Source organism: Colias philodice, chromosome 9, assembly GCF_061535455.1.
Source record: "Colias philodice isolate Cphi_HAF_F1 chromosome 9, ilColPhil1 Martin Lab GWU primary, whole genome shotgun sequence".
In the NCBI taxonomy this organism is placed as follows: Eukaryota; Metazoa; Arthropoda; class Insecta; order Lepidoptera; family Pieridae; genus Colias; species Colias philodice.
Genome location: NC_143094.1, coordinates 7,720,949 through 7,745,109, shown reverse-complemented (window position 1 = coordinate 7,745,109; position 24,161 = coordinate 7,720,949). Strand labels below are relative to the sequence as shown.

At 32.2% G+C, this 24,161-nt stretch overlaps 3 protein-coding genes and 1 long non-coding RNA gene across 5 annotated transcripts; 2 read left to right on the top strand and 2 right to left on the bottom strand.

The window, feature by feature from the left end:
* Positions 1–1,735: 1,735 nt before the first annotated feature.
* Miro (mitochondrial Rho GTPase) lies at positions 1,736–7,281 on the bottom strand. Of its 2 annotated transcripts, XM_089699269.1 has the most exons (12): positions 6,925–7,281; positions 6,633–6,841; positions 6,314–6,466; positions 6,097–6,228; positions 5,397–5,593; positions 5,109–5,298; positions 4,890–5,025; positions 4,544–4,674; positions 3,526–3,756; positions 2,780–2,973; positions 2,364–2,402; positions 1,736–2,040 (listed from the first exon to the last, which is right to left on the bottom strand). In XM_089699269.1, exons 1-12 carry the CDS (start codon positions 7,115–7,117, stop codon positions 1,914–1,916), a joined length of 1,932 nt encoding a protein of 643 aa, XP_089555395.1. In that variant the 5' UTR covers positions 7,118–7,281; the 3' UTR covers positions 1,736–1,913. The 2 variants fall into 2 exon arrangements, with proteins under 2 accessions (XP_089555395.1, XP_089555396.1); XM_089699270.1 differs by lacking the exon at positions 2,364–2,402 and having other exon boundaries at positions 6,925–7,279.
* A 328-nt stretch (positions 7,282–7,609) lies between these two features.
* On the top strand, positions 7,610–13,825 carry Polr3B (RNA polymerase III subunit RpIII128). The gene is made up of 12 exons (XM_089699268.1): positions 7,610–7,824; positions 7,964–8,295; positions 8,396–8,508; positions 8,597–8,772; positions 8,860–9,047; positions 9,124–9,508; positions 9,644–10,007; positions 10,141–10,599; positions 10,980–11,774; positions 11,878–12,014; positions 12,748–12,911; positions 13,585–13,825. Exons 1-12 carry the CDS (start codon positions 7,750–7,752, stop codon positions 13,799–13,801), a joined length of 3,405 nt encoding a protein of 1,134 aa, XP_089555394.1. The 5' UTR covers positions 7,610–7,749; the 3' UTR covers positions 13,802–13,825.
* Positions 13,826–14,014: 189 nt separating this feature from the next.
* On the bottom strand, positions 14,015–18,689 carry LOC149485945 (sphingomyelin phosphodiesterase 4). The gene is made up of 13 exons (XM_089699267.1): positions 18,397–18,689; positions 18,022–18,324; positions 17,836–17,941; positions 17,362–17,578; positions 17,018–17,189; positions 16,635–16,927; positions 16,359–16,539; positions 16,152–16,270; positions 15,814–16,031; positions 15,608–15,738; positions 15,225–15,332; positions 14,981–15,103; positions 14,015–14,375 (listed from the first exon to the last, which is right to left on the bottom strand). Exons 1-13 carry the CDS (start codon positions 18,412–18,414, stop codon positions 14,046–14,048), a joined length of 2,319 nt encoding a protein of 772 aa, XP_089555393.1. The 5' UTR covers positions 18,415–18,689; the 3' UTR covers positions 14,015–14,045.
* A 1,600-nt stretch (positions 18,690–20,289) lies between these two features.
* On the top strand, positions 20,290–21,346 carry LOC149485944 (uncharacterized). The gene is made up of 2 exons (XR_016316011.1): positions 20,290–20,649; positions 21,049–21,346. It is a non-coding gene; the product is annotated as an uncharacterized LOC149485944 (long non-coding RNA).
* Positions 21,347–24,161: the final 2,815 nt, after the last annotated feature.

The window sequence follows — 24,161 nt, the reverse complement described above, 5'->3', positions numbered from 1 at the left end:
TAATGTACTAGTTGCTTGTCCTGGCTTCGCCCGTATGTACTTGAGAAAAAAATAACCTGTCTGTAAAAATGAAGCCTTCTAGTGGTGAAAGATTTTTTGAAATCGGTCAAATACCTTTCTGTCAAAACATTACAACACAAAAGTATCCTCTCTAAAACATTAGTTTCTGTAATATTATGTTTTAATAATAAATAAATAAATAATAAAAATCTTTATTTATCCATACCTTCAATTACACTGTGTATTCCACTCGATTTATATAAACACAATACTTAAAACTAAGGACATTATCGTCTAAACTAGGTCGAGCCTGTATCTTAGACGATAATATCTTCCCACTATGTAATATAAAATTTACTAATTATTCACAATAATACAAGCGTTCACAAAGTTACAAAAATTATAACAAAGACGGTGATTTGACATTTGCGTACTTAATAAATCTAAGAATAATGGACCTTATTATCCGATCGTTGATGACGAGTAAATCAACAACGAAAGTTATGGACTTAAGCTCAATTTAACACATTTAAGTTTTTAAAAAATGTATATAAGTATATGTATTATATTTATTTTGTTTGTAGCGATTGTGATTAGATTTTTTTTATGTATTGTTATTTAAATTTGTATATAAAAAAATATATATATAAATGTTAAAATAAATCACTTATGTTAAAATTAAATTCAGTAAAAATTTATGTTGATTACATATTATTTTATTTGTTTGAAGATAAGTAGATCGTTGTAATAATGTACTTATTCCAAGTTTTTGAATAAATTTTCAATTTGTGTATAATTTTGTGATTTTAGCCAATTATGTATTTGTGATTTTAGCCAATTATATATTATGTTTTAATAATAATAATTTATAGAGGAATACTTTGTAGGTTTGTTTATAATGAAAAGCTACTGAAACTAAACACCATTATTAGAATATCGGTACAATAGCCTAAAAATAGTAGACATGTGCAATCTATTATATATAAAACACAACATTTCTTTTCGAAGTTATCATTTTCACGTACTGCGTTTAGTTGCCCATATCGAGAAACTATTTCTTATCATTGATCTGCTCAAACCACATCATGATGTGGTCAATAGACATTCAACCATTTCATGAAATGATCAATCATTTCATGAAATAAGCAAATATTCGATATGGCCACTACATATTATTGAACATTGTAACTCAATGATAATGATATTTGGTTAATTGTTGCATGGTGATAATATTGCGCTCGTCCGTTTTTATGAAGAAATGCATATATCATATAAAATAATAAATCCTCATAGATAACATACCTATATAGAATTTTAGGCAGATTAGGGACTCGGAAAACTTAAGGTATGCTTTATTTTTCTAATGTATTTTTTTTTTCTGAAAAGGTTCTCTAGTCAATTTGCTTTGGGATAAAAATTAGAGGATGTGTGGTGAATCGGAAATCGGTATTAATATTAATTAAATAATTATATATATATATATATATATATATATATATATATATATATATATATATATATATATATATATAATAAATTAATATTAATTAAATTAAACTCATAATGGATGATTTAAATAAAATGAATGCTATCATGATCCAACCTGTTTTTTTTATCTATTTTGATAATACGAAACGTAGACATATTTTACAAGATTTTTAATTAGGCTTACTAACATGCAGTTGTGTCATCGGCGTCTATTTGTTAGGATTGAATTGAAATGAAAATCAGTATATTCAATTTAATGCGTTTATTTACAACTCAAAATAAAATATTTCATATACGGGAGCTTCTTTGGTGGTTTATTATTATAATTTGTAGGTTTACTAATATATATTTTATATTACATTCTTGTAATTTGTAACGTATTTGCACTTTTCACCAAGAAGGCAGTTTCTCCTATTTTCGTTCATCTATTGTCTCTGGAAGTTAAGTATCTTGATAAGAACGAGGCCCATTATAGTTGCAGCGGCGACCCCAATACCAGCCTTCCACCAGGACGAGTTATCGCCAGCGAAACTCGCAAATTGTTTGAGATGTCTGAAATAATGATAGCTTATTAGTTTTAACTCAAGAATTGCATGATGGCAATTAGAATATTTATCTGTAAACTAGTGAACATGTAGACGGACGCTGGCATGGTTGAATATTACAATAAATTATCAAATTCGGTTAAAATAAGGTTAAATACTGACAACAGCGCCACCTAGCAAACCCAATAACAAAACTTCATCTACAGATACACATACAGAAGGCTCTTCCTTGAAATAATCGAAAGTGCTCGTAAATTTTAAGAATAATATCTGTGACTACATGGTTAAATAATAATTGATATCACGATATATGTATTATGTACAACTAACCTGTGTTTGCTGAACAAAATCCAAGCAGCTTGAAATTGACTGGTTAACATATTGTGAATTAAAAAAACAGTAATACTATATTATCAGCCAATTGTAACTTACAGTTAGGAATTATATTCGATTTATATCAACAAGTTTAAATTAAAGTGAGTTTGATTAAAAAGACAGACAGAACTAACATTAAAAGAAGAATGATAATGACCATGATCTGCTTGTTTAAAGATTACAAAAAAGCTTACATTCTCATTAGTTCAATATAATATGTAATACCTAGTAAATGCTTTAGATAAAATAAGTCTTCTAAAACTAATACACTTTATAATGACAAAAAATTACAATACCTATGTAAAAATATTCAATAAATATTTTTATTCATTAAGTATAGCAGTAATTAGCATCTCATTTACTATACTTACGGAAAAGCAGCCATTGTCGCAAGTTTCACAAGAACATCGTGCTTATTCTCTTTAATATTAAACAGTTGCGGTGGAAGCAATTGATACTTGCTACAAAATACTTCTGGTTGTAGAATATATTCCTGTCTGGTTATCATGCCATCTCCTTTGGTTCCAACAATCAGTACAGGGATGTGACTTTCAGCAAAATATTTCTAAAAACATGAATAAGTGAAGTCCCATGTCCCCTAGTGGGGTAAGGGGCAGATGCATTATACATCTGGTTCACTGATCGATTTTCTTTTGGGACAAGTAGGTGATCAGCCTTCTGTGTCCTACCAGACTGAGACATTTTTTTTTCTTCGTCTCCACCGGGAATCGAACCCAGGACCCCTAGGTGCTACGCTCACGCGTCAACCACTATACCAAGGAGGCGGTCAAAAAAACATGAATGTTGTATAAAATGTGTTAAATTATTTCATGTCAATTAATCTATACTAATATTATAAAGCTGAAGAGTTTGTTTGTTTGAACACACTATAATCTCAAGAACTACAGGTCCGATTTGAAAAAATCTTTCAGTCTTGGATAGCCCATTTATCGAGTAAGACTATAAGCCATATATCTTCACGGTAAGACCAACAGAAGTGGAGCCACGCGGGTGAAACCGCGGTGCGCAGCTAGTTAAAGATATTAGTTACGTACATACATTATATTGTGTTGTGTTAGGGTGTTTTTAAATAATAATATAATATTCATATACTCACAATATATATTCTAGCAATGAACTCAAAGGATCGACTAGCAGTGACGTCATAAACAAGACAAGCTACATCACAATTAACTTCATGAGGCTGCAGAGGGTCGGACACACGCGTGATCGGTATTTCCTTTAAAACTAAGTACTTCTCTTGCCCATACACTAATACTGTATTAATACAACAGTTGTTTTCTGTCGAGTATCCATCTCCTCGCTCATTGGAATGAGGTTTTATTTTCTGTGGAAATATTAAATTTATATTTGTTTTACAAAGTAAATAGATAAAATAAAAAGTTAAATGCTTTAAGTTGCAAATTTAACGAATAATCTTAGAATACATATTATATAAACTGACATAGACGCGGTCTATATGAACAAACCAGGAATCAAAGCCGTTCGACGTTATCTACAAAAACATTCTACCCACACAGAAACAAAGTAACATACTCATTCATGTACTCCGTAATGAGACAAAGATAGAATATACATTTAAACCATTAGCCGAAAAGAGTTAGCAACATAACTGACTAAGCGTAACCCAGCTAAATTAGCTGACTTCAAATGGAAAGTATTTTTACGCATATGCCGCTTCTACCTCAGTTTATATTTATATTCTAAGCGAACAATGTTCAAGATGCAATTTTAGTTTAAAAGCACCATATTATTGCAATATTTAAAATACACACACATAGATGACTGTTGAACAAGTAATGGCTAATACAGTAGAGTAAATGTAAAAAATATGTACCTAATGACGTTTCAAAAGTGCTTCTAGAAGAAGTCTAATTGAATAAATAAATGTTTGAGTTTTTGAGTTTGAGTTTACACTTTAACAAAAAATATTAAAGTGAAACTTTTATTACATCGTCTCAAACTTTTTGGTCTGTGTAGCGCATGTCGCGTGACGGTCTGCTGCCGAGTAGGTATAAAGCAGTGTTCGGAGTCATTATCGTACAAATACGATAATATTGTGCCTAAGTTTCACTTTTACCGTGGTTTCATAAAACCACACAACATTTTTTTACCTTATGTGCTATTCCTAAAAAACTCCTACATATGGATGTTTTACCACAACCCCTGGGACCAATGATATGACACTGGTATACATTACGGTTTGATTGCTTTTTAGCTACATCAATTTTTTTCTCCCGAGTAACTGAAATAAAACCAAACAGGAACATTAGCAGGAGCTCAAGAAAAAATCTATTTTGTTAAAAATATAAAAAATGTCAATAAGAATTGTGCTAGAAAATTAAATTAATTAGGGTTAGGGATAAATAAATTGAAACAGGCAGTGAATATTTTTTTTAGTAAGTAATTGAATATTATAAATAATAGTGTTTCCAAACAAGTTAATATGAAAGTACTTACCATGAAATGCAGATTTTTGGGACTCATTTTCTAAGAAATTATATCCCAAATAGGCTAAGTAAGCACTTGTACTTTGCAAGTCTAGGAGGGTCATTAATGTCCAACGACACATCCAGCCTTGTAAAGTCAAGTACCCCTGAAAACAGAAAATAATTTTACACACTTATTTAGGTATATGCCACACCAAATCATTAGGTGAATAAATATAAAAATGCATACCTTATCATTGGTTGGTACAGTATACCTTAAATTATGCCAGGGTATGCGAGGACAACATGAAAATACATTTTTAAGTTCAGTAGGATTTAACATTCCATCTTTGTCCCTATCATACTTCTCAAAAATTTGCGTCAAAAATTGTTGGCCTTTGTACGAAAGTTCTGACGTGCTGCCTGCTGGTATTTTTAGACTAAAATATAAAATAGGTGCGTGATTACGATTTCATATTAATGATTAATTTGATAATAAATATAATATATTATATAATATAATAGTCATTTAACATACTTAGCATATAAATAACTTTGTGTCAATTCCAAACTCTCATCATAACCAAATTTACGTAGTACTGTCCATGTTGTCTCATTTCTTCCTCTTTGTATGAAAAGGCAGTGTAAGAATATAAATCCCTTCATTGTGATGCATTCATTCTCTATTCCCCCAGCGATATTTTGTGCTATAACAGATTTTACTTCATCTAGAACCTAAAAAAAATAAGTTCATTATTATCTGATACATCCTAATCCTAATACTATTATAAAGGCGAAAGTTTGTATGTACGGATGTTTGTTACTCTTTCACGCAAATACTACTGAACCGATAACAATGAAATGAGGCACACAAATAGAGGGTAACACATAGGATAGGTTTTATCCCGAAAATCCCACGGGAACAGGTTTTTCTTTGAAAACGCGGGCGAAGCGGCGGGCGGAAAGTAAATAAATAAATAAATCGTTTATTTTCCTCAAAAACTTATAACTACATTAACAAAAGTACAACTACAAGTAAACATAAACCAAGAGGACTGGTGTCTGCGATAGGCCGTAGCCTGTAGTGCAGATCGCCAGGCACTCCCCAATTCGAACCGCTTCAATTTTGCGAAGTACATCGATTAGAGGATTTACATATTATGTATTTGAAGTAAATAAACAAAAAAATATAAGAAAAATATCATAAAGGAATTCTCATGCAAAATATTATGTAGCACCTGCAGTTGTAATGGAGAGTCAAAGCACTTTTTCTGGAATACTGTTATTTCATAATCATCCAACACTCCATCACCATCTAAGTCACATATTTTGAATATTCTTGAAAGTGCCTTTTTACATCTTTCTGTGAGCTGCAAAGTTTTAATATATTTTAAAAAATATATCAAACAGTTAGAAATTAAACATAGAGGAATAAGGTTATTTATTAATACTCACTTCTTGTTCTTCAATTGAATAAATAGGATGTATTGGGTGCAAAACAGCTTTTTGTGCATTATAGAACATTTCAGAAACATTAGTCAAAGTCTTAGCAGAACATTCAATACAGCGGTCTACTTCCGGGTATTCCTCTGCTATATCCCAAATATTCTAGAAACACACAATAATTGTATAATTAATTATTACTATAATAGTTGATACCTATATAATACAAACATGAGAAAATAGAAATACAGTAATGGTAGTCTAAAACTATGTTGTGTATTATTATCTCTTATAAGAATTATGAAATAGGAATGAAATATTTTATACTTACATCTATAATCGAATAATCAATTAAGTCAATTTTATTTCCTACTAAGATCACTGGTTTCCTATAATCTTCTGGACAGTTGTCCCTCACAAATGGTAGCCAGTACGATGCGACTTTATTAAGCGTTTCTTGCTTGTCAACAGAAAATACGATGCAAATCACATGAGCCTTTTCTATTTCTTCGGCAACTTGTTCAATTGTTTGTTCACACACTAAAATAAATAATCGTTTATTAATACCTGTGCGTGGGAACTTAGAAATAAGTGGAATGTTTTATGGAACTTGCGATACGTACAACATACATCAACAATATTTGTCGGTACTTGTTCTGGTGTAACATCAGCAGGAATTGTGATTTCTTCTGCCTTCGGTGGAACATGTTCTGTAAATTCTTCAGTAACTAAAGAGAGAATAAGTGATGTTTTGCCGACTCCTGGTTCACCCAGCAAAATAATGCGGACAGTTCTCGGAATCGGCTCATACACCATTTTGTATAGTAATATGTAATATTTACTATTCCATATACATTAAATGTCCATTTTAGAGAAACAAAAAACGGAGTTTATAACTATTTAGTTATAATTCCATTCATGATCAATATTTTTATGTAATTTTGGTTGTAAAGTAAACTTCATAATCCACAGAGACTAGAATAGGCATAGAGTAAGAGAGTAGGATATAGATTTCTTTCAGAAACAGATAAAATATTAAGAAAACATCTGAGTGATGCGCAGATTTGCCTAATTCTAGAAAATACACGAAAATATGTCGAAAATTCGAACTTCCAAAATTTTCAAACGTGTTGGGTGCTATTTTCTACAGATATTGCACATAATGGAATAAGAATATGCAATTTAAATGTTATAAATAATCATCAATTCTTTAATGTAGAATTGTAGAGTATGTACGTGAAAAATAAATTGACTTTTTTTTTAAATTTGGCAATATTAATCAACTGTCATTAAATTGTCAATGTCAGTTTGTCACATAAAGTTGGATTTGCAATTTGCATTTGCCTGTTTGAGAAATGGGAAAATAAAATATTTGAAAATGATAACATGTCATATGAAATAAATGTATCATGCTATAAAATCCTATAGTTTAAACAATATTTAGAAAAATGGGAGAAATCAATAAAAAGCAGACAGAATGGGATAGCTCGAAGGGATTACGAGAACCGGTTAAAGCTTTAGAGGTTAGTGTTCATTTGGTTTTTCGCTTTTAATTATATAAACAAGCTAATATTTATTCTTATAACACGTTCCTCATAAATCGTGAAATAATATATGCTTGTTATTTGAAATTATACCTTGAAACTCATGTATCTTTTGCAGGATAAATGGAAATTGGTTCCATCATTTCTCCAAGTAAAGGGCTTAGTAAAGCAACACATTGATTCATTTAATTACTTTATAAATGTAGAAATAAAGAAAATTGTGCAGGCAAATGAGAAAATATTTTGTGACTCAGATCCACTGTTTTATTTAAAATATTTAAATGCCTATGTGGGGACCCCAGATCTGGAAGAAGGCTTTAATATCACAAAGCCTACAACACCTCACGAATGTCGCCTCAGGGATCTTACTTATTCAGCACCTATAACAGTTGACATTGAATATATTAGAGGGAATCAGCGGGTTATTAAAAACAAACAACTCATAGGAAGGTAACTCAGTAGGCTTACTCTAAAATATACATAATAATGTTTATTCTTGGTTTATGTTTTATTACAAACTATGTACTTATTACATATAACAATGTTTCAGGATGCCATTAATGCTTCGATCCTCAAACTGTGTCTTAACAAATAAATCTGATTATGAGCTCTCTCAGTTGAATGAATGTCCACATGATCCTGGCGGTTATTTTATTATAAGAGGTATTTATATCTTTGTATTAACATACAGTGAAAATACAGTGGTTTTTAGAAAGATGAAAATGTCTAACAACTGTATATTTCTTTCTAGGTCAAGAAAAGGTGATATTGATACAAGAACAACTCTCTAGAAATAGGATGATTGTAGATGAATTTAAAGGAGCCATTCAATGTCAAGTGACTAGTTCAACTCATGAGAAGAAAACAAGAACAAATGTTATTGTGAAGAATGGAAAATATGTTCTGAGACATAATGCATTGTCAGATGTATATTATTTTTCTATTTTACATTCTAACTTAGATTTAAGTAAAAATAATAAACAGTATTATATAATATTTTTTTATGATTTTTAGGATATCCCTATTGCAGTTGCATTTAAAGCTATGGGTATTTGCAGTGATCAAGAAATAATGCAATTAATTGGAACTGATGATAACACTATTAAAAAAATGGCACCATGTATAATGGATTGCCATAACTTAAAAATATTCACCCAGAATCAAGCCCTTACATATATTGGACAAAAGTTTAAAGCTAAAAGGTGGGATTTATATACTAACTACTTCTACAGATTATATATTATTGTCATATTTATTACCATTTTCTTTTCTTTTAAGGTTTCCTTCATCACAGTCTAAAATAAAAACTCCTGTAGATGAAGCCAGGGAACTGTTAGCCACTACTATATTAGCCCATGTTGCAGTAGAAAACTATAATTTTTATGTTAAAGCTATTTATTTAGCAATAATGGTAAGGAGAGTTATTGAAGCTGAAACTAATAAGACAGCAATTGATGATCCTGATTATTATGGAAATAAGAGACTGGAATTGGCTGGCTCACTATTAGCTTTAATGTTTGAAGATTTATTTAAAAGATTTAATTGGGAACTAAAATCTATAGCGGAAAAAATTATACCTAAAGTCAAGGCTGCACCTTTTGATATTGTCAAACACATGAGACCTGACTTGATTACTAATGGACTATTTACAGCTATTTCAAGTGTAAGTATACCTTAAAATCTATGTCCCTTTTACAATGTAGTAATATTTAAAACTACCCACATTAATTTTATAATGAGTATACTTTATTTCAACTATTTAATATATATATTTATGTTATTGTAATTTGAATTAAAGGGTAACTGGACCATCAAGAGATTTAAAATGGAGAGACATGGTGTGACACAGGTTTTGAGTCGACTTAGTTACATATCTGCATTAGGAATGATGACAAGGGTGAACTCACAGTTTGAGAAGACTCGCAAAGTGTCAGGACCTAGATCCTTACAACCTTCTCAATGGGGTATGCTCTGTCCTTCCGACACGCCAGAAGGTGAAGGGTGTGGTCTTGTTAAGAACTTGGCTCTAATGACGCACATAACAACAGAGTGTTCGGAAGAACCTATCGCTAGGTTGGCCTGTAATGCTGGTGTTGAAGATGTCAGGCTGTTGGGTGGAGAGGAGATTAATCATCCAGCTAATTACATGGTTTTTCTTAATGGTAAGGAAGCATTCTGAAATATAATTTATTAACCTTTCATTCCTCTAACCATTATGTATAATATAAATCTTAACATAATTTTTCTAAGCTATAGAAATTACTCTTTTTAATCAACAAAATTATTTATTTTCAGGTAATATTTTGGGTGTAACAAGGCAGTATAAAAAGCTCATAAAAATATTCAGGATGTTCCGACGGCGAGGATTAATATCCGCATTTGTTTCCATCTATCCAAATCACAACCAAAGGACTGTTTATATTTGTAGTGATGCAGGCAGACTTTGTCGTCCTTACATAATTGTTGAAAGAGGATATCCATTGGTCAAGCAACAACACATAAATGAACTTAAAAGAGGTTTAAAGAAATTCCAAGACTTTTTAAAAGATGGCCTTATAGAATATTTAGATGTAAATGAAGAGAACGACAGTCATATAGCTACTGTGGAGGCTGAGATTGATCCCTATGTGACTACACATTTAGAAATAGAACCCTTTACAATCTTAGGAGTGTGTGCTGGACTTGTCCCATATCCTCATCACAATCAGAGCCCTAGAAACACTTACCAATGTGCTATGGGTAAACAGGCAATGGGTGAGTACATGTCATTTTAATATTTTCATCATGGAATTGTTATATTTTTGAAATACTTTTTTCTAGAAAAAAAAGACGGGTTGCACTCCGGGAGTGCCGGCAGAAGTGAAAACTTGATTATTAACGTTGAGCATGTTTGATATCCATCCGTCTTACGCTTTTTCGATCAGGTCACGTGTCCTGACGCGAGTTTAAAATTTTATACCCATTACAGAAAAAGTGCTCAACGCCGCTAAAGAAGTTGTCACTTCAATAAATTTTACTATATTGTGTTTGTATTTGCGAGCCTTTTAGCAGTAGTACCTAAACAACTTAATACATAATTATAAATGCCAAATGTATGTAAAATATTTGAAACATATTTTCTTTCAACATTACAGGAACAATTGGCTACAACCAGAAAAATAGAATAGATTCTCTTATGTACAACTTAGTATATCCCCAATGTCCCATGGTCAAGACTAGGACGATAGAATTAACTAACTTCGACAAGTTGCCTGCTGGTCAGAACGCAACTGTCGCTGTAATGAGTTACAGCGGTTACGACATTGAAGACGCCTTAATTTTAAACAGAGCTTCCATAGACCGTGGCTACGGCCGATGTTTAGTGTACAAAAATGCGAAGACAACCATGAAGAGATATAGCAATCAAACATCAGATCGTATATTGGGACCATCCCGAGATGCTAACACCGGCAAAATTATAAAAGCACACGAAATCTTAGATACTGATGGAATAGCGGCTCCTGGAGAAATGGTCGAAAATCGGCAAGTTCTCATCAACAAACAAATGCCTCCAGCCACATTAAATCCCATTAGTCAAGGGCAACCCCAACAAATAGACTACAAAGATGTTCCTATCACATATAAAGGTCCAGTTGAATCTTATATCGAAAAAGTAATGGTCTCTTCAAACTCAGAGGATGCATTTCTGATTAAAATATTATTAAGACAAACAAGGATTCCAGAGATTGGAGATAAGTTCAGTTCGCGTCACGGACAGAAGGGTGTCACTGGTCTTATAGTGCAACAAGAAGATATGCCTTTTAATGACAGAGGAATTTGTCCTGATATGATTATGAATCCGCATGGATTTCCCTCCCGTATGACAGTTGGAAAAACTATTGAACTTTTAGCTGGAAAAGCTGGTCTGATGGAAGGAAAATTCCATTATGGTATGGACATTAAATTTATTTAAGTACTAGTTTTATGATCGTAATTATAATGACGTCGTTGTAATTATAAATGTTATTTGTAATGTTAATATTTATTTCTTAGGTACTGCATTTGGTGGTTCCAAAGTTAAAGATGTGTGTAATGAATTGGAGAAACATGGTTATAACTATCACGGCAAAGATATATTTTATTCAGGCTTAACAGGGGAACCTCTGGAAGCTTATATTTATTCTGGACCTGTAAGTAACTATATTTTTACTTTTCTTCAAAATTATCATTATTATCAGTCAATGGATTATACATAAGTGTATGTATGAATGTATTTGTTTCGAATATTTAAGTATAGTAAATACTATTATATAAATTACATTAAAATGATTTACACAGCTTTTACAAACACAAAATTGACGAATATATTAAATTATCCTAACATTATATTTTGTGTTTACAATCAAGATAGCTGCAATAAATTACCTTTAACATAATTAAGAGCCGCTTAGAACGCGAATCATGTAAAAAGAACGCTGGATGAAAGTGATGGGGTGGGCTTTGTCATGTATCGAGTTTAGCACGAAAGTTATTTGCTGCGTATTTTATTGAAGTGAAAACTTCTTTAGCGGCGTTGGGTATAAAATCTTAAACTCGCGTCAGAACACGTGGCCTGATCGAAAAAGCGTAAGACGGATGTTTTTTTTTTTCTTTTTTTTTAGCCCTTATAATCCATGCGTAAGACGGATACCATTCCAAAATATCAAACATACTGAACGTTAATAATCAAGTTTTCACTTCTGCCGGCACTCCCGGAGTGCAACCCGTCTTTTTTTTTGAAGTAGGCTCTCGAGTCGTGGCTTCGCAACTACATATTTGTTATTCTTATACCACCTCATAATACCAAATAGACCAATAAATCGCCAATGCGCAGCTTAACCGTCAGCGTTCTTTTTACATGACGCGACCATTACCTCCATGCAGGTGTATTACCAAAAGCTGAAGCACATGGTGCAAGACAAGATGCACGCTCGCGCCCGCGGGCCGCGCGCGGTGCTCACGCGCCAGCCCACGGAGGGGCGCTCGCGGGACGGCGGTCTGCGCCTCGGGGAGATGGAGCGCGACTGCCTCATTGGTTATGGAGCTAGGTATGCACTTGTCATATGCATCTATGAATAACGTATATAATATGTATACAGGGTGTAATCGTTAAGTGTGCACAGGCGATTATTCCGTAACTATTGCAGATATAAAAAAACTTTAAACTGATATCAAAAGCCCTTTACCTAATGAGTATAATGACCATTGTAACTTTTCAAAAATGAAACGGGAAATATCCAAAAAATGTATATCAAACATTAATATACATTAATCCAAATATAAAGTCCATAAGAATCGAATAGAAAAAAAAAATAATTGCAAGTTAAATAAATTGTTAGATTTAGGGTTGGTACAGTTGGATCCGTAAAAATACACGGCGCAACGGACCCGACAAGAATCAGCGAGCTTAACGTATCAAATATGACCATGTCGTGACTTCCGCAGCATGTTTTTAGTAGAGTGGCATCCTGAATCATATCCATAAAAAATAGAATAGAAAAAATATTATTTTTTTATTACACATGTTGATTGTTAACAAGTTAAACAAATTGTTTAATTTAGGATTGGTCAGTTTGATTAGTTCAAATACACGGTGCAACGCTGAACGCACCCGGCTTTAGCTAGTACAAATAGTAAGAAGTTAAGAACTATCTATAATAGTAACTAAATAAGAATAGTAAGGAGACGGCGAGATTAGCCTAATATAACAATATTGTGCAGCATGTTGCTAATGGAGCGGTTGATGTTCGCGTCGGACGCGTTCAGCGCGGACATCTGCGGCGCGTGCGGGCGGCTGGCGAGCCGAACGTGGTGCCACGCGTGCCGCTCGTCCGCCGCGGTCGCCGCCGTCGAGATGCCGTACGCGTGCAAGCTGCTCTTCCAGGAACTAGCCTCTATGAACATCGTGCCGCGGCTCACGCTCAAACGATATTGTTGATTAAATGCTTTTTTTATGACAATTTTGTTTTTATTTTGAGTTTTGAAGTTTAACATGTGTGGAAAAACTATTTACAAGGATATCATATACATCTAAAGATGCAATTTAAATTTGTAGATATGATCTAATTTTAATACATTAGTTTTGCTAACATTTTTAAGGGCAAGTATTTGAAATGGTCACCATATAAATTAATTTGATAAAACAAACAGCTGTACAAAAATAAATTTATTAAAATAGTCAGTTAAGATTTAATAATTTTACACATTTTCAAAGAGGCTTTGGTCAATACAATCATAAGTACCATCATGATCAAAAAGAATACATAAAATAGTCCATTATATGATAAAAGCCTAAAAAATATATAACCAATTGTAAGCCACACGACAAATATGTTTGATCCAAATCTCCTAAAGGATAATCGCGGCGGTAGATCTTTAGACACAATATTATTTTGATGATTGGTTACATCCTTCATATAATTTTGAATAGTGATTGGTTTTTGTAATATTTCCCGAGCAGCATATCCCCAAAAGTCTTGACGATTCCACAGTGTGGTAAATTCTTCAGAGTACTGCAAAGGAGAATTTTAATTTATGAAATAATTGGCAATTATTTAATAAAGTCCAATGATAATTTTTTTTTTTTTTTTTTTTTTTTTTTATGGTAGAAGAAGGCAAACGAGCCGACGCCTTGCCTGATGGTAAGCTAAGTGCGCCGCCCATAGACTACCGTAACTGGGTTACGGGTGTTGCCTACTGGTAGAGGGAGAGGGACAGGATATTAAGTAAAACGAAAAATAATATTAAGGAAATGGCTTCAGTGGATCAGGGAGTGGCTTAAATAAAGTGATATATATCGAACCAGTATTTTTATGAACAAATTCAAGTGTTCTCATTTCATTTCCAGCTATTTCTTTATTTGTTTTAAATGAATTATCTATACTAATATTATAAAGCTGAAGAGTTTGTTTGTTTGTTTGTTTGAACGCACTAATCTCGGGAACTACTGGTCCGATTTGAAAAATTATTTCGATGTTAGATAGCCCATTTACCGAGGAAGGTTATAGGCTATAATAAATATATCATCACGCTACAACCAACAGGGGTGGAGCCACGGGGGTGAAACCGCGCGGAGCAGCTAGTGTATTATAATTTAAGTAAACATAAAAAAACATACCAGTTCGTTTAATTTTGTTGCCAATTGGTAGAGCAGTCTTACAAGAATTGTGTTTTCATACGACATTATAGGCATCAAATCAGGATCGCCCATGTAATGCAATCCTGTGGGTTTGCTTCGTAACTGAAAGTAAAATTATTTTTATTAAATTTCTTGTATGACATGTCATATTGAGCGACCATAATCACCAATGAACACTGGTTCTTGCATTAAAATGGAAATAAGACTTTTAAACTATACATACTTTTTGTGCAATAGAAAAAGAGAAATTGTTTGAATTAGCAAAAGAAGAATGTTCCAGTGAATTATCGACCACATTCGCCTCCGCCAATAACAGCATATTGTCGTTTACCTGAAAACCATTAAAAGAATTTTTTAAGGTGTCATAATATAGTAACATAAAATATTGCAGAGTAGTAGTGAATGCTGAGTATGTAATGTGATGATGTATTTTTTTATTCAAAAAATTTTTACTGAAGGTTTTGAGGATTTTTTTAAATATTTTACATGCAAATATATACCTGCACTTCATAAAGTGTAAGTTATTCAACTGGGTAGTAAATAATGGATTAAATAATAATGGAATAAATGGATAGAAACAAGAGTTACTCTCATACTGTTACTCACCATAAATATATTAGAGAAATAATTTATACAATGATTCAAATACACAGGCACTTTTTCAGACTCTTCAAATATCATTCTGTCTTCATCATTATTATTTATCATGAACCATTGCTTAATGCTCCCCCAGAAACCTACATTACAAAAATTGAGTGAAATGAAAACAAGTTTATAATCTATATTAATTAAATTAATTTATTAAGACTTACCATTGTTTTGTTGATGATATTTACTCCTATATTCTTCGACAAATTTTTCAGATACTAATTTAGCAGAAATCATTTTTTTAACAAGTTCTACATAAAGCGGCTTTTTATTCTCACTCCAAATTGGATCATATTCGAAAGTGGTCATCATATTCAATTCAGAAATAGCTTGTTTCGCTATTGACACCCATTTATGCAAAGATATACCATTGTATGTGTAACTGTAAGACAAAAACAAATCTTTAAATATATCATTGAGATTATACATAACCAAAAACCGAAATATTCTTCTTGTATGTTTTCATTGATAAGGAATATAATATCAAATAATAAGAGCATACCTTTGATCAAGATTAGAATTATTAAAGCTCGTTTCAGGTGTGTACAAGCCAGATATACTATCAGTTATTGCCTTTTCTAAGTTCAATAGTATGGGCATCAAGTGTTGTTGTGAAAAAACCTAAACAAAACAATAATATTATTTTATACCTAATCAAGTAAATTTAATACAAAATGTGACAATAAAAATAAAATATTAAAAATCATACCTTTCCTAATCTAAATAACATGACAGCATTTTTGTATGTAGATAAATCAAGTCTCATAAATCTAGGCAAAACAAGTTGTAGTATATAGGTATATGATGGATAATTTTCTGCAATGAACTGTATGTAGCTTGGATCTAAATTTGCACTGGCTCCTTCATCTTGATTTTGATTAATATTATGCCTGAAAATTAAATAAATGTATAATTATTATTTTATGAGACAATGTTTGATTAGGAATATATCAAGCGTAAATATAGATAAGAAGACAGCTTTTACCTATCTCTGGAAACATTATTGTTAGTGTATCGCCATGGTTGTATGAGACTTAGCCACAATTCCATCACAAGTCTAAATGAGGCATCAAGAGGCCAGGTTGATACCAAATGTTTCACATATTGGTATGCCCGTGTGCACATTATTTGCTTGGCATATTTACGCAGGGCTGATGACCTTACAGCTGGATCAGAATTGTACTTTGCAGAATATGAGTATATGTGTTTGATAACAACTCGCACTAATCTCACTCTTTCAGGGCTTGAAAATGTTGCTGGATAATTTCTTTGGTACATCTGAACAGAAAAATATAAAGTTTATGAAATACAATAATTTATTATCTTGATACTCATTTTTATTATTAATCATATACAAGCAGAACTGACCTCAATGTTGCGTGAATTGAACTGTTCTACACTCATCCAAGTGTCAATAAAAACTTGTAATACCGTTTCTGAACGCCAGATCTCATTCCTTGATTGATTCTGGGATGATGGGTGTTGGTTACTTATACCAGATAAGTCAGGTACAAGTAATAAAGAAGGGGCACCTAGAGGCCTGTGAATATTTAAATTATACAATTAAATACATGAAAATAAAGAAATGTTGCATATGCAAGCAAATGCATGCTCTATTATTAATTAATTTATAAGTTAGTGGTTTTCTTATAACAAATAATACTCTCTTGAAGAAGATTGTTCTATTAAAATATACAGCACAAAAGGATTACCTGTTAACTGACTGAAGTGGTGCAACTAGAGGTACTTTGCCATTATAATGTGGTATCATTGGTAGAACACATATATTTGGATCAGTTGGCAAAAAATGTGTGAGGTAGTCACAAGCCAAAGCAAAATAAACACTATTCCATATCTCCCAGGAGCTTTTGTTCTGATTGTTATTTGTCAAATGCAATGCAAAGTTGAATATGTAATAATCAAACGGATCTGATTTTGTTGTTGAGGAAATAAGTTGGGTGATAGTAAAAACATACTTGTGTTCAGAATTTAAAAATAACCAGTAAAAACCTGAAGGCAACATTTAACACATTAAATCTCCATTCTCCACATACCTACCTACAACACTCAGAAGACACTGCAGTGATAAGGTTAGCTATTGTAGTATGTATTGTATTCATGTATAATATGTAATTTTTCCTTCATTGTAAGTTTCAAGAGAAAAAAAAAAATTTTTAAAAGGATACTTAAGGCTAAAGCAACCACATTCAAGGAATTTGAATCCAATGTTAACATGTCTGAATAAAATTGTGGACACCTTCCTCCTCTCTCCAATATAATTTGTAACTCAAACTAAAACAAAATAAACAATAAGTACATCATTTCCAATTATATCCTGTTGGCATTTAGGAAATAACAATTTCTTTACTTACTGGCAGCATACTCAAAGGAAGATTATATTTCAACTGAGGATCAAATAGTAATTTGTAACACATTCTAAATAATGGTCCATGTGGTTCTAAAAAATTCATCAGTGCTTCAAATTCGTATCTATTATGTTCACATGTAATTTGTCGTAAGCCCCAACCATTGTTGTTGGGTGATGCAAAAATATTGTTTACCAATTGAGGAAACAGTGCTTGAAAGTCTTTACTAGTTCCTGCCTGGTCTAAAATTTTTGTGAGCTCAATAACCTTTTCTAATACTGGTAAATTTAACGCAGCATAAAATTGACTCTGTAATATAAAAAGATGTTTTTAAGATACAGTTTTATATGAATAATAACATTAGGTAAATCTTAAACGTACCATTAGATCGCTAGACATTTTAGTTTATATTTTGAATTCCGGTACAACACTTTATTTTTTAGCTATTTAATAATGTAGTTAAGTTAAAACATAACAAGCTCCATTTAATATGCACTATTTATATATAACCTCCACTTTCATTGGAATATTTACGAAACAATTTAACACATAAAAGGAATTAATATTCTTCAATTAATATGCACAATCGCAGAATTATACTATTTATGGAAGATAAACGTTCAAACTTGCAAGTTTATTTTCTGGCAGTAGCAGAGCGCGCCGGTCTCCTCTAATAAAAATATGACAAGTTTGAAGTTGACAATTGACATCACAATTCACAGACCCCGTTTTCCAATTACAGCAATAGAGCGCATTATGCGGCATAATGCTTATCGTTGAATGTTCCAACTACAGCAACGCTTCGCACAATCGAGCACTAGAAAAAGTAATGCGCGTGAATTGATGCGTGCAATCGATTTATCGTCAGTAATAATTATTAATTGTTGGAAAAAAATTTAAAGCTTTCGTTTCATTGTAGTTTTTCGAAATATGTAATCAAAGTTAATTCAAATTGTGTTAAAAAAATAAATATAAGTATGGATGAAGGTACAAACATTGAAAAAAATGTTAATGAAAAAATCAAAATCCAAATTACTTAAAATAACCGTAAATATTTTTCAACCAATTATTCCAACCTTACCCGCTTGCTATTCAAGAAATTTGTCCCATAATTTGTTAAGCCGTGTTCACCTAGTTAGAAATAGACAAGTTGAAATGAAAACGATCTCACTAGGATCCTCGGAGCAATTAACAAGCCTGGAGAGTAACAATTAATTGAACGTTTCTTATATAGTGGCTCTCTTTTATTCAATACCCTAATTAATGCGATAGAAAGAGACAACACACTGTTATCGGCTTGGCATTCAAATCCACATGTAGCCACTTTTTGTTCTAAAAAGGTAGTGCTTGCCACTTTAACGAATACTAAAATATCGATAAATAAAAAAATTAAGTTATAAAATTGCTTGAAGATAATTTAAGATTCTTTTAATTTTGAATTATGGATAGGTAATTCCAAATTTTAAGATTCGTTTAATTTGGAATTATTCATTTACGATGCGTATTGACTGCCTTGCATTGTATGGTAGTGGTATTTATAAAAAAATATTATTAGGTATTTCGGTTTAGGTTGTTTTTTATGGTTTCGTAAAAAGGTACGTATTTTTTCCTGTTTTCATAGATTCATTCATAGAATTATACGGAACCCTTCGTGCGCGAATCTGATTTCCACCTGGTTGATCTTTTTACAAATCAATAATCGTATCCATATCCTACTAATATTATAAAAGCAAAAATATATAAGAATGGACATTTGATATTCTTTCACGAAAAAACTACTGAATGAGTTTTTATGGAACTTTACAATTATACATATTATAGATTAAACATCAGAATAACATATAGGCTACAATTTACCGCGGGAAAATAACTCATTCCCACAGGAAAAAATTGGTAAAAGTTTAAAATAAATTGCTTCAAATAAAACAAATAAAATTAAAAAATTTTTTTTACAACATTTTATTTCGATACTTAATTAACAAATTACAATATTTATTATTTAAAATAGATGCCACCTTAAACTTGTGGCACAGCATCTCTGCAAAGCACTTTACTTTTCTTCCCGTCTGATTAGAAATGATTTGAACAAAAAAAAAAATGAAAATTTTTCAAAAATGTTTTGAAGGCTTCCAATTTTCCCTGTGCTATAGCTTTAACCCAAACATCTTTTAATTTTTCTCAAGCCAGAAACCTGCAAATAACAATAAAATCCATACTTAAATACCTTTTTTTTTCTCCTAACCTAAAGCAGTCATTATCAATGAAGTACTTCGTACCTACCGTAGAGTGAGAATGAACCATAGAGGAGGCACTAAAATGACAAGGAATGCGTGAGAGAAATACACTTATGACTATAAAGCTAAGAGCAAGAGAGACAGAAACATTGTTTTTTGTTTCTCTCATGTTATGCGATTTCTTTTGTTGGGGACAAAGGCAGTTTGTCCCAAACAAGCGGCTACAGTCCATTGTTTTGCTAGTTTTCTGTTTTTTCTCGCTGTTAAGTGACTTCAAAGTTTAATAAACGTTGACAGTGATCTGTTTTAATCCGACTTTAAGTGAAAATATGGTGCGTTGTAGTGTGATTGGTTGTAAAAATCGGCCGGAACGAAGATTACCAAATATTACCTTTCACACGTAAGTAAACTTATTTGAAGTATATTGTTTTATAGAACTGGATATAGTTGATACATTTTCATTAACTCTAATGTGAAATTATCTACAAATATATAATATTTTCATCGAAATAGACGTAAACATTTTTTTGTGTTATCCGACTAAATTACGAAGTGTTCTTGTTGTTCAGGACGCCATTTGTTTTTACGTAGTTTCAAATTTATGGTATAATCATGTGATTAACATTAGGGATACCAGTACAGGGTAAAATTTTCCCCAAAATCGTGAAATGTTTTTTTAATATTAAATGTTAATGTTTGTGTAAAGTTTGTTACACGGTTCGGTTTTCCGGTTCAGCTTTCCTCATTTGCATTGGTTTAAGTATTTTTTTTTCAATGTCGGTTTTTTTGTATATTCCAGGTTACGATGCACATCATAACGCTGAAGACTGCGAAGCTGGCCCTTCCACACGAGCTGCAGCTGCCACTGAAGGCAGCGAGGACCCTGCCCCGTCAGGAGAGGCGGTGTTGGAGTAAAATCCGGAAGGCCACCCCCCGCGCCTTCCTCACCGAGGTGCGGCGCGCCTTTATAAGAACGAACGAGCGGCGGAGTCGTCCATTTTCGTCTGCTACTCGCGCGCACATTATCGCGGACCCTCTGCCCATTTATTTCTACCGTCATTTTGCTGTTCATTTTCAAATAAATGTATTTCGTTTAATTTGCTTTTAATTTGAACTATTTCCAGTACGTTTTTATTAGACTACATTTACGGCTGTATCTTCTAATTGCGTTGACATAGAAATTTGATTTTATTACTGCTTAAAGGTATAATAGACCTAAGTTTTTGATGTGAATATCAATTATTGAATACCTACATTACATTTGCGTTCATGAGTAAAGGGGTTATAAGATTAATTTTTTTTTTTATATAATGTAATAAAAAATTCATGTTTTTCGTAATTATTCCCGTATCTGTTTTATAAGATATTATTCTGTCTTCTGATTCAAATTCAATTTGAATCTGAATCAGAAGAAATAGCAATTAAAACCGCATATTCTGAAACTAGCAACTACTTGCAAGGGAATCACAACCTACAAGGTACTCCCCACGTCCTATAGCACAGACAAAGAAAAAATTGCTACAAGCAACATTTAAAGATACAACATAATAAAACAATTAGGTTTGTTCGAAGCCCTCGGTGCGCGAGTCCGACTCGCACTTGACCTTTTTTGTCCTAATTTTACTGTATTTTCTATTATTATTTACCATTGATTGAAATGATATCTAAACTTTAGCCTTGTTTTTTTATAAAAAATATATGAACTGGGATATTTCGATATTTGTGGTTAATTGCGAGAAGTGTAAAAGCAAAAGTTGTAATAAATATTTTAAATACCTACAACTTTACCATTAAACTTTATTCCGCAGTTATAGTTTTTTTAATCCCGATCTCAGATCGATCGTAAATAACTTTTCCTCTAATTTTTGTTACCTATATTCTCTTCCGTTTGAAATTGATTTCATTGTTCTATAATATTACTTTTATGTTTCAAAAGTTAATAAAAAATCATGTTGAACAATATTACTTTGTTAATTTCAAAAGTTAATATTAAATTAGTGGTCCACTTAGGTCGTGCACATGGCCCAGGGGGGGGCATGGCCCATGACCCCCATGACCCCCCCCCCTGGATCCGCGCTTGTACCGGCCGGCCGCCCGGCTATATATTTTATACCCGTGCGAAGCCGGAGCGGGCCGCTATGTTTTTATATACAACGTTCACAGTTTTTCTGTAGTGTATTTACTATTTAGTATCAGCATTGCACCCGTGCGAAGCCGGGGCGGGTCGCTAGTTAAGTTAATAAATAACAAAATCTTTTCAAATCTGTCTTTTTCTTCATAAACCTATCTTACAAAAAAATACCCAAACATTTATAGATATTTTGCCAGTTTTTCGGATAAAAAGTTTTTGTAATAGTTGGCAACATTGACGTAAGGATTCGCCATCTCGTTCGGGTATACGCCGATGTCGTCTCTAGTACATTCTCCCTCTACGGTACCTACTCAAGTATCGATAATTGCACAACACTATGGAAGTTATATTTTGCATTTTTTCTAAAAACTAAGCTGATTATGATTTCATTTCAATGATTACGGTTAGATAAAACATAGATGATTATGAAAATAACGTAAATTAACTTATTTATAATACAATTAACAAAAAAATTGATCAAAACACTAACCTGTGAAAAGACAAATTCCAATCTTCATCCGATTTCCCAGTACTACGGCTTTTACAGCCGTGAACAACACAAGCCATGTAATCTTTAGTAAATTATCTTTTCAGAAAATAACATAAGAAACTAGAAAACACGTTTTTCACTTCAAAAACAATAATTAAAATCACCATGCGTTAGTGACCAGACTGGTCACTAAAACAAATTGAAATGGCTAACATCAAACATGTCATTTCAAACTGTCGAACTGTGTCTCGGAGCAATTATCAAGCCTGGAGAAGTAACAATTAATTGAACAATATAGCACTAGTTTGGCCTTTTTGGCTTATGGCAAAATGTCATGCGAAAAAAGAAGACAGATATATGTCAGTTCGACAGTTTGAAATGACATGTGCCCATGTCAATTTGTTTCAGTGACCAGTCTGGTCACGGACGCATGGTGATTTTAATTATTATTTTTGAAGTGAAAAACGAGTGTTTTAGTTTAATTTGTTATTTTATGAAAAGACAATTGACTAAAGATAACATGGCTTGTGTTGCTTACGGCTGTAAAAGCCGTAGTAATGTGAAATCGGACGAAGATAGAAATTTGTCATTTCACAGGTTAGTGTTTTGATCAATTTTTTTGTTAATTGTATGATAAATAAGTTAATTTACCTTATTTTCTTAATCATCTATGTTTTATCTAACCGTAATCATTGAAATGAAATCATAATCAGCTTAGTTTTTAGAAAAAATGCAAAATATAACTTCCATAGTGTTGTGCAATTATCGATACTTGAGTAGGAACGAAGTACTTCATTGATGATGACTGCTTTAGGTTAGGAGAAAAAAAGGTATTTAAGTATGGATTTTATTGTTATTTGCAGGTTTCTGGCTTGAGAACAATTAAAAGATGTTTGAGTTAAAGCTATAGCACAGGAAAAATTGGAAGCCTTCAAAACATTCTCGGCCTTGTTCAAATCATTTCGAATCAGACGGGAAGAAAAGTAAAGTGCTTTGCAGAGATGCTGTGCCACAAGTTTAAGGTGGCATCTATTTTAAATAATACATATTGTAATTTGGTAATTAAGTATCGAAATAAAATGTTGTTAAAAAAATAAATGTTTATTTGTTTTATTTGAAGCAATTTATCCTGTGGGAATAAGTTATTTTCCTGTGGTAAATTGTAGCTTATATGTTATTCTGATGTTTAAACTATATAATTATTGTAAAGTTCCATAAAAACTCATTCAGTAGTTTTTACGTGAAAGAGTATCAAAATATGTCCATTCTTATATATTTTTGCTTTTATAAT

Bases quoted from the DNA above. Each gene is read 5' to 3' on its own strand.
- Miro (XM_089699269.1), bottom strand. From the start codon at position 7,117: ATGGTGTATGAGCCGATTCCGAGAACTGTCCGCATTATTTTGCTGGGT. The intron at 5,594-6,096 runs GTGCTACATAAT...TATTTTTTTTAG, and splicing joins ACTCTCCATTACAACTGCAG to GTTCTAGATGAAGTAAAATC. The intron at 2,041-2,363 runs GTTAGTTGTACA...TCATTATTTCAG, and splicing joins ATTTTGTTCAGCAAACACAG to ACATCTCAAACAATTTGCGA.
- Polr3B (XM_089699268.1), top strand. From the start codon at position 7,750: ATGGGAGAAATCAATAAAAAGCAGACAGAATGGGATAGCTCGAAGGGA. The intron at 8,509-8,596 runs GTATTTATATCT...ATTTCTTTCTAG, and splicing joins CGGTTATTTTATTATAAGAG to GTCAAGAAAAGGTGATATTG. The intron at 12,015-12,747 runs GTAAGTAACTAT...ACCTCCATGCAG, and splicing joins CTTATATTTATTCTGGACCT to GTGTATTACCAAAAGCTGAA.
- LOC149485945 (XM_089699267.1), bottom strand. The intron at 16,540-16,634 runs GTAAAAGCTGTC...TTTAATTTTCAG, and splicing joins AATAATGTTTCCAGAGATAG to GCATAATATTAATCAAAATC. The intron at 14,376-14,980 runs GTATGTTTTTTT...TCTCCTTTGCAG, and splicing joins CAACAAAATTAAACGAACTG to TACTCTGAAGAATTTACCAC.